The sequence below is a fragment of the Silurus aristotelis genome (genome assembly GCF_946808225.1).
Source record: "Silurus aristotelis genome assembly, chromosome: 16".
In the NCBI taxonomy this organism is placed as follows: domain Eukaryota; kingdom Metazoa; phylum Chordata; class Actinopteri; order Siluriformes; family Siluridae; genus Silurus; species Silurus aristotelis.
Window position 1 is genome coordinate 4,934,670 of NC_139589.1, and position 9,567 is coordinate 4,944,236.

Here is a 9,567-nt window from a genome sequence, read left to right on the forward strand (position 1 = left end):
TGAGGGTCAGAATTCTAGCTGATAGACAGGTGTTCAAATACTTATTTGCAGCTGTATCATACAAATAAATAGTTTAAAAATCATATATTGTGATTTCTGGATTTTTTTTTTTAGATTATGTCTCTCACAGTGGACATGCACCTACGATGACAATTTCAGACCCTCCATGATTTCTAAGTGGGAGAACTTGCAAAATAGCAGCGTGTTCAAATACTTATTTTCCTCACTGTATCTATCTATCTATCTATCTATCTATCTATCTATCTATCTATCTATCTATCTATCTATCTATCTATCTATCTATCTATCTATCTATCTATCTATCAGTCTGTATGAATTTTTCTATCTATCTATCTATCTATCTATCTATCTATCTATCTATCTATCTATCTATCTATCTATCTATCTATCTATCTATCTATCTATCTATCTATCTATCTATCATCAGTCTGTATGAATTTGTCTATCTATCTATCTATCTATCTATCTATCTATCTATCTATCTATCTATCTATCTATCTATCTATCTATCTATCTATCTGTATAAAAATGTTTTATAAAGGCTGTCTTTAGTACTTCTTACTAGACATAAATTAGAAGGGAGGTGGCAGGGGAAGTCTAAAAGAACCCAAAGGAAAAGGGAGGTGGAGATGTCCAAAACTTAAGAGAGTCTCACTGCAACACAGACCTCAGTATTGATATGAACTGGAGGTGTATATTGGATACATATTTGAAGGGCATTTCTGTTATACCTGAGTGTTAGTAGTACCTCAGCCGTAGAATCATCTACGATGTACAAGAGCGGCTATAAAGGCACCTATGGCAGTGGCTATTCTAAAGCTAAACTCGATTGGTCTGCCAAGAAAATTCACAAACCAGAGGACAAGGGTTGCGGTTACTATTTGAAGATGTTCTTCTTCTTTTCTTCGCTGATCCAGTCTCTCATTATTGTCAGCCTGGTGCTCTTTCTGGTTTACGGACAGCCGGAGCAGACAATCGAGGAGAAGAGAGTCCAAGATTTGGAGCAAAGTTACAATAAACTAAATATGGAGAAAAAGGCTCTTCAGGACAAAGTGCAGAATCTCACCAAGCAACTGAATGCAACTATGACGGCAAAAAAGGCTGTTGAAAAAGACTTGAACAAGCTACGTGACCTGGCGAAAAATTCAACCGTTAATATAGGTTTCTTGCAAACCAGATGGGTAAGGATTTGTTACTTAGTCATGAGTCTTTAAAATCATTTAGTGTTTTAATGATAAGACATGAAAATGTGATATTATTTATTATGCAGTTCTCATCCATCTTGTCAGATTTCACATAAAATATTACCTCAGCAAATATTACTTTGATACTTTGATTACATTTATAGTAAATGGATTATGATGTCTTAATATTGTGTATTCATTTATATCAATACATTTGTGGTTCATGCATTGATTCCTTCTTTAATATTTTTTATTTGCGGTATTTTTATGACCGTACGTGTTTTTCATTTGGCAGCGGCAGTGCGAGACAGAAAAAAGGACAGTTTCAAATCCAGTTTGCCCCCCCAGCTTTTTTACAGATGGTGAGCCATCTTTAATCTTCAATAAATGAATACATTTCAAAATCTTAAAATGATGTTCCGGTGTGATTTTTCTTTTTCCCTAGGCCGAGGTTTTGCGCTTCAGAAATCCGAAGAAATGCTGAAACTCGTCAAAGCAAACTTCACCGAACAAATGTCTACAATGAAACTAAACTTTGAAAAATCCAACAAAGACAAACTGCTGTACCAACTGGAAGCCATTGATCTGCGGCGAAAAAAAGCCTCCCTTGAAGAAACGATCAAAACGTATGAGAAATCATGTAAGGAGGATTTTGTGAACTCGTTACAGGGAATCCCCAATGTCACCAGAGATTTTCTTAAAAAAGTCGACGACTTGTTCAAGAAGCACGAATCCTTCCAGCTAACGTGTGAGAAACAAAGCACAAAACTTGAGGACATTCGAGTAAACTGCAGCAGTTTGTCGAGAGAGGTGGAGAACAAATTACAGGTGTATCTGGACAGGGTGGGGAGTCAGGTTTCGTCTATTTCAGGTGCAAACGCCAAATACCAAGCTGAAAACAAACAACTGAAAGAAGATGCCATTTGGTGCAAAGGGAATCTAAGTGCCACTGTGCAGGAGAACCAAAAGGTTGTCAAGGAAAAACAGCTGAAGTACGACGAAGAAACTGAGAAGCTCCTGCAGCAGGTCAGACAGCAGACTGAAAAAGGCAAACTTCAAGAACATCTTCTGTCTGTAAAAGAAATTGACATTCGAATTCTTACCGAGAGTGTCAAGACGATCAACGCCTCATTGACAAGTTGCAAGGTGGGCTTTCACTAAGAAATATTCTATTATTCCTCATTGTCTACAACATCAATTAAAAGTGTTCATTGTTTCCTTACAGGCAACACAAAAAAACACTTTTGGACAGTTTACTGCTGGAAGGTCCACCCCTTTCCAATGGCCAAGTTCTAGCGGGTCACAGGTTACTGGACTTGGTAGCATTGGGCAAGGTAACGCAGGACTGGGCAGTGTGGGGTCAAGCAGTACCAGTGTACTCAGTCGACCAGGTTTGAGTGGATCATCAGGGCTTAATCTTCCAGGGTCAAGTGGAATACCTTTAAACAAAACACCTCCAATCGGATCAGGACCTTCAGTAAACGAGTACCTGTTCACAGGTAAAAACAAAATGAACATGAACTTTGCAACTTGTCTTGAAGCAAATTGTAGTGAAAGTATAACACCTGCTTCTGTTTCTTTTCTGTTCCCAGCACAACTCAATCAGCACCTGCGAGAACTTCAGCATTACATGAAAACAGACTGAAAGGACCAGAGAGCTGTGCAAAGACAAAAAATGTTCCTAATAATATTTTATATCACAGTGCTGTTGATTCTTCGATCTGATTGGAAGAGGAGGTTACTCCTCCTCCAATCAGATGACAGGAGGTGGTTACTTTTCTAGAACAGCAGCTCTGACAATAATGCCGTTACACAAAAACATAACAGGTTTATATTAAACACTTTGTCTATTCTATAGCGAGAACTCATTTTGTAAAGGGATCACTCTGTATAATCGTATAGCTTGAATTGTACAAATGTGTGTATAACTTTTATGGAAGAAGTCGCAGGTTTTCAGCACTTTGTAACATTAAACCATGGAAGAGGTTTCAGAAAAGTCCCAACAAACAAACAAATGCGTCCTGGTTTCTTCAGAACAACAAACTGAATTTTTTTTTGTCGTGTTAACTTCAAAAGAGAAGAAAATAGAAATGGTGGGAGGGAAACATCTGCCTATAGCTGTGACACATGTTAACGAGGAACCAAGCAGATCAACAATATTGTAAAATTGCGTTATGTGGTATAGAAGAAATTCAACATTTTTTGGTGTGTTTTAATAGAAAAATAACCAGTACCAGTTTTAGATTCGGTCCTTGATTATGTTTGTACAACAGCACATGTCTGTCCTGTTTTTTTTTTTTTGTAAATTAAAATGTACATATTTGAATGTGTTACCAGGGATTACATTTGTACTATTATTCTTATTATGTTAATGCATTTCATTTGGCTTTCATGACAGGATGAATGGAATCCCTTCAATATAATATTGTAAAAAACTAATTGTAATTATCGCATTTATTTGGATGGGTGTATATTTTATTCTTTGATCATGTATGACCTGAAAAAAATTAATAAACAGTTGAAATGAAAAGTGCATTTTTCTATGTGTCATGAAAAGCGTGGATGTGTACGCTTTCATTTCTGCACTTCTCATCAAACTGTCTTTTGTAAAAATTGCATTTATGGAGGGTAAGAATGACAAGGATCTTATGTGCGTCAAATCTTATGTACGTGGCTGTAAACAAAAGTGTTTCGTTTGTAATACACTTTTTTATCTGGGTTTTATCTGAACCAAATAGGTGGGCCACCCCAGCCAAGAGGAATGTTTTACTGCCAGACTGTTTATGCCCCTGGATAGGAAGGGTGGATGAAACAATGCCTCACCCCTGCCCCAAAAATCAGGTGCCACAGCCTATTGTGAATTTTACGTCAACGGGGAATTTTTCTCTTTTCTCTTAGACTAACGGAAATTCATTTCAAGCCAAAGTTGACCAATCATTTAGCTGCGCTGGCAGCAAGGTTAGATAACGTGCTCGAATATTTTCACATGGATGCGCAAAATGAAAACAGGGCGAGAATCATGAATAAAATAAACACACCTTCCAGTTTGGCAGTTCGTGCAGGATGTACCCACTGAGAGGACACATTGTCTTTCCAAAAGACAATGTTCGTCATGTCCACAGAGAGACATTGGCACTGATAATCTGCGCTACATGTGCAGAATGTAAAACAATTAAGACAGTTTCCCATGCTGACTTGCTTCCTGTGAAAAGCAATGCCAAAAGCATTGCAATAAAAAAAAAACAGAAACGTTTCTGCAGAACAGAAACGAGGCGCCAATTAATAAATAATGCAGTTGCATAATGGAAGTCACAGTTCTGCTTGAAGGATATCCTTTGTTTAGCATAAGTGATTTCCACTTAGGCCTGTTCGCTCGGAGAGGCGCTCTTAACATTAGCATTTGTGACATCTGAACAATAAGTCCTTGACAAAAAAGTTTTTGTTTATTTACTGGCATTTACGATTTCAGCGGGTCAGAGAATCGCTGTATTGGTCACATGTTCAAGCTTCACACAATTGTACAGGATGGCTTTGAATGCAGCATCATAAAATATAACCTTTACTTAAAATAGGAAACCCAAAACATGAAGATATGGTTTCCATTAATGTTGGATTGGAAGCTCTTGAATGGCTTGACCTTAAATAGACCTCTGACCTCAACTCTATTGAATACCTTTGGGATGAATTGGAATGCTAATTGCGCACCAGGGCTCCACACCTCACCTACATCAGTACAGGACTAACACCCTTTTACTAAATGAGCACAAATATCCACAAGCTTTCTCCAAATTCTAGTGGAACATTTTCTCAGAATAAAGGATGTTATTAAAACAGCAAATGTGGACAAGGATGGGATGTTCAAAAAGCACATATGAATCTTATGCTTTGGTGTCCACAAACCTTTCTTTATATACTTTAATGGAAAGTTGTAGCTCAGTGGTTAAGTTGTTGGACTTCTGTTTGGACAGGTGTGTGTTTAAATTCCGTCCAGGTGCCACTGCTGGGCCCCTAAACAAGGCCCTTAACCCTAAACTGGTCTGTTGTAAGTTGCTTTGGATAAGGGCATCTGCTGAATGGAGTAAACAGCAAATGGGACTAAAGTGGAATGGTATTTTCCAAAAATATGAATCTTCCGAATCTGTGTTTCTCACTATCTTATTATTTAAACTAAACCAAGCACTTGAAAAAAAAAAATACAATTTACAAATGATCTTTTCCTGCTTTTTCAGGAAGGGATTGGTGTGTATTATAAAAAACTCCTTCCTAGTCTAATTGTTTATAAATTGCTGACCACTGTTATTCATACTCTCTTGTCCCTCTCAACACTAATTGCATTTCCTACGTCGTTGGCCCATTAGGACCCCATGGGAAAGACATTAAGAGGTCAAATCTTTTGTTCATCCCTTAAAATAATGACCGTAAACAAATTATAAATAAACTCAAACGAATATCTCATTGCCTTATAAATCGAGTTCACTGCTGCAATGAACTCCATTTGTACGCCAACTGCACTATTATTTTTACTCAGAAATGCAATACTGTGCAGATGATATTTTAGATGTGAACTAAAGTTGCACAAGTGTTCTGCACATCTGTATGTAGCTTCCAAATTGGAAAAGAAATTGTATCGGGGAAAGATCGAGCCCCATAGGTGGGTTTGATTAAAACTTGAGTTAAAATTTTGTTTCAAATCTGCTATGATTCGAAAAAGTTTTTTTATGCGGCTTATGTGCCAAACCTTTAAAATCCAAATTACTTAAACTCGCTGTCCAATTTAATAGGAACACCTGTATTTATACATGCAATTATCCAATCAGACAATCACGTGTCAGATGCATAATGCATAAAAGGCTTTTATGAAAAAAGTTTTTTTTCTCCTTTCCAACTGACTGTGCCTGCGGTCTCCTAATATCCCCTGCCTCAAGATTTAACATGTTTGATTTTTTGGGATGCTTTTCAGCTCAACGGGATTATAAAAAGTGTATTGTAAGGTCACAGTGGCTTCCTTTTTAGCTTTAACCTGTCTCGATATTCTCCTCTGACCTCTCTCATCGGCGAGGCGTTTCTGCTTGCCAATCTGCTGTTCGCTGGATATTTTTCTCATATCATTCTGAGACTGAAAAATCCAGGAAATCATTCTGTCTGACACCAACAGCCATGCCACAGTCAAAGTCACTGAGAGTCTCATGTTTTTACCTTGTTATGAGGAATGTGAACATTAAAAGAAGCTCTTGACTTGTATCTGAAAGAATGATTTTATGCATTTATGCATGATTAGCTCAAAAAATTCGTGAGGTCGTGAGCTCAAATCCCAGCACCAACAAGCTGCCGATGCGAAGGCCCTTAACCTTCAACTTCCCCAATTCATAAATTAGATCATTATAAGGTTGCTCTGTATAATGGCATCTGCAATAAAAATGTGTGTGCATATAAAGTGCAGAGTGCAGCGTATACTATACAGCCTAATCAACATTAATCAGAGTAATGGAATTTTAAGGTTTCAGAAGGCATATATGAAGGAGAACAGGCAAGACAGGATTAAAAAGGATACAGTAGGTACTGAGAGTACAGATGTGTGCCAAGAATTGAATTGAATTCCAAAGCTGTTTAAAGTTCAGCAGCCCAATGTGCGTCTCTGAAATGGTCCACCGCCCAGCAGTCCTTCAGCCAACGCCTGGTCAGTGCTAAAAATGATGCGTTGATGAAAGAGGTGAAAGGAGACTGACACAATATGCGGAAATGAACAGACAGTCAACATCAGTGCCAAAAGATCAACAACAAAAACAAATCCCTGCAAAGCTCATAACACTTTGACATGAACAGTGTTTGTTTGCAAGCAGCCTTAAAAAGGTTTGTTTTTTCATAATATAATATTATACAATATAATAATAATCCTAAATACAGATCATTTCCTGTACAGTAGGTTAACCTATATGCATAAAATGCTGTGATAGTGTCTCAGAGTTTTCCATCACACAGATATCTTGAATATGACTGGAGAATATTTGAGTCGAAACACATTTGGGAAACAGGAAGTCATCTGAAGCCTGGATCTACGAGCTGCATCACGAGGGCGGATCTTCTCAACAACCTCTGAGAGGAAAAGGCCATAATCATCAGTCTCCTGAGGAAAGAACCAACGGAAAGAGTGGAAAAAGGAAAAATACGGCTGCGACACCTCCACAAACAATATCAGTGACAGAAATAAAATTCACAAACGTCACAGGGAAATGAAACTGGCACTTTTATTTTTTTAAATAATAGGCATAGATCCACATTTTAAACACACTCCTCCTAAAAAAAACACACTCCTTTGTTTTTGGCTCATAAATATAACCTAGACGTCTGGCAAGATTTTAACAATTCTTACATGCTCCAGATAAACATCATCATGCTTCTCTAAAAAGTCTAATGAATTGATATTGTTTATGTGATAGACAGTGTGCCTGAGTCACCGTCTCTCCACAAAGAGTGTGAAACACACAGGGAGCTGGTGAACTAAAGGGCTTTCAGGAATATGCTGCATATTCCTATTTTTGTATGTACTTTTAAAAGTCACCAACAAAATTATAGAATCCATCCATCCATCCATCCATCCTTCCATCCATCCATCCATCCATCCATCCATCCATCTATCTATCTATCTATCTATCTATCTATCTATCTATCTATCTATCTATCTATCTATCTATCTATCTATCTATCAGTCTGTATGAATTTGTCTATCATCTATCTATCTATCTATCTATCTATCTATCTATCTATCTATCTATCTATCTATCTATCTATCTATCTATCTATCAGTCTGTATGAATTTTTCTATCTATCTATCTATCTATCTATCTATCTATCTATCTATCTATCTATCTATCTATCTATCTATCTATCTATCTATCTATCTATCTATCTATCTATCTATCTATCATCAGTCTGTATGAATTTGTCTATCTATCTATCTATCTATCTATCTATCTATCTATCTATCTATCTATCTATCTATCTATCTATCTATCTATCTATCTATCTATCTATCTATCTATCTATCTATCTCGCCTGCCTGCCTGCCAGCCTGCCTATCTGTCTGTCTGTCTGCCTGCCTGTCTGTCTGTCTGTCTGTCTGTCTGTATGTCTGTCTGTCCGTCTGTATGTCTGTCTGTCTGTCATACAACGATGATCGTAATGAAGAAGAACTTTATAACAACGTAGCAGTGACAAAATACATGAAGTACTTTGAGTTCATCGAAGTCAGAAAGAACCCAGAACAAACTCCCCCCAGATATTTTATAGTGTTCTTTCCTTTGAAGTATAGAGAGGACTTTTTAAATGTAAATTAAGTGTAGGAAATGAGTAAAGGAACACATGGCTGGGTGATACCACTATAGAACTGGTATTGTTTAAATGATAATCATGGTCTTAGACACCTTTTGGTAAAAGATAGTCCTGCCTCTCCCAGACTGATTAGATTAAAACTGTGATTAATATCGATCCAACTAAAATTCTACATCAAACTACATAACTACTTTTGTAAAATTTAAGCCGTTTTGCGGATGAGGTTCATTTGATATAGTGTGGGGTGGAATCTGGGTTGAGGCAGAATGTAAATTCTTACAATATGAAATATTTGGAATTTTCTAGTGGTCACATGTTTAACAGGATATTGCATCAGCCAAATGTTTACAAGTGAAACATTTGAATGTTTTCTCATTCAATTTTATTTTTTTTTAATCAAATTTCTTTAAAAACCTATCATGAGATTCTCACTTCAAATGTGTTCATAGTTTTTAATGGCTAAATGCTCACTTTCTTTAGATTAAAACAAATTATTAAGATGTTACTCCTGGCAGAATAAAAATATATATATTATATGAAATATTATTTTTTGTTATAATAAACTCCACTCTTCTGGGAAGATGTTCCACTAGATTTTAAAGGAGGCCTGGGGTGCAGTCAGTTTTTAATTCATCCCAAATGTGTCCAATATGGTTGAGGTCAGATCTCAATATCAGGAGATCTTTCACTCTAACCAGTGTAAACAATATCTTCATGGACTTGGCTTTGTGCACAGGGTACACTGTCATGATGTAACGGCTTCAGGTCCCCTAGTTGAAGTGAAGGGATAATATAATTCTACGGCATCCAAACTGGCTCTAACTTTGTGGTAACAGTTTGGTGAAGAACTGCAAATGGCTGGAAAAGTCAGATGTCCCAACACTTTTGCCCAAATAGTGCACTTGTTCACTTTAACACTGACAATCACACCAAACGTATTGTTCTTTAACTAGCTAACAACTTAAAATGTCGCATCAGCATGAAGATTCTTTTTTAAATAATGTAATAAATAAATTAAGATATTTATGTTATA

At 36.8% G+C, this 9,567-nt stretch overlaps 1 protein-coding gene across 2 annotated transcripts; it reads left to right on the forward strand.

Annotated features, from left to right (window-relative positions):
* Window positions 1–648: 648 nt before the first annotated feature.
* On the forward strand, window positions 649–3,735 carry plvapa (plasmalemma vesicle associated protein a). Of its 2 annotated transcripts, XR_014537170.1 has the most exons (6): window positions 666–1,202; window positions 1,501–1,567; window positions 1,651–2,351; window positions 2,431–2,704; window positions 2,798–2,928; window positions 2,962–3,024. XR_014537170.1 is itself a non-coding variant. In XM_083564282.1 (5 exons), the coding sequence occupies exons 1-5, from the start codon at window positions 792–794 to the stop codon at window positions 2,848–2,850; spliced, it is 1,506 nt and encodes a 501-aa protein (XP_083420408.1). In that variant the 5' UTR covers window positions 649–791; the 3' UTR covers window positions 2,851–3,735. The 2 variants fall into 2 exon arrangements, 1 of the variants encoding a protein (XP_083420408.1); XM_083564282.1 differs by having other exon boundaries at window positions 649–1,202; window positions 2,798–3,735.
* Window positions 3,736–9,567: the final 5,832 nt, after the last annotated feature.

Excerpts from the sequence above, each read along its gene's own strand:
- plvapa (XM_083564282.1), top strand. The coding sequence starts at position 792 with ATGTACAAGAGCGGCTATAAAGGCACCTATGGCAGTGGCTATTCTAAA. Across the intron at positions 2,352-2,430 it reads CCTCATTGACAAGTTGCAAG|GCAACACAAAAAAACACTTT; the intron begins GTGGGCTTTCAC and ends GTTTCCTTACAG. Across the intron at positions 2,705-2,797 it reads AAACGAGTACCTGTTCACAG|CACAACTCAATCAGCACCTG; the intron begins GTAAAAACAAAA and ends TTCTGTTCCCAG.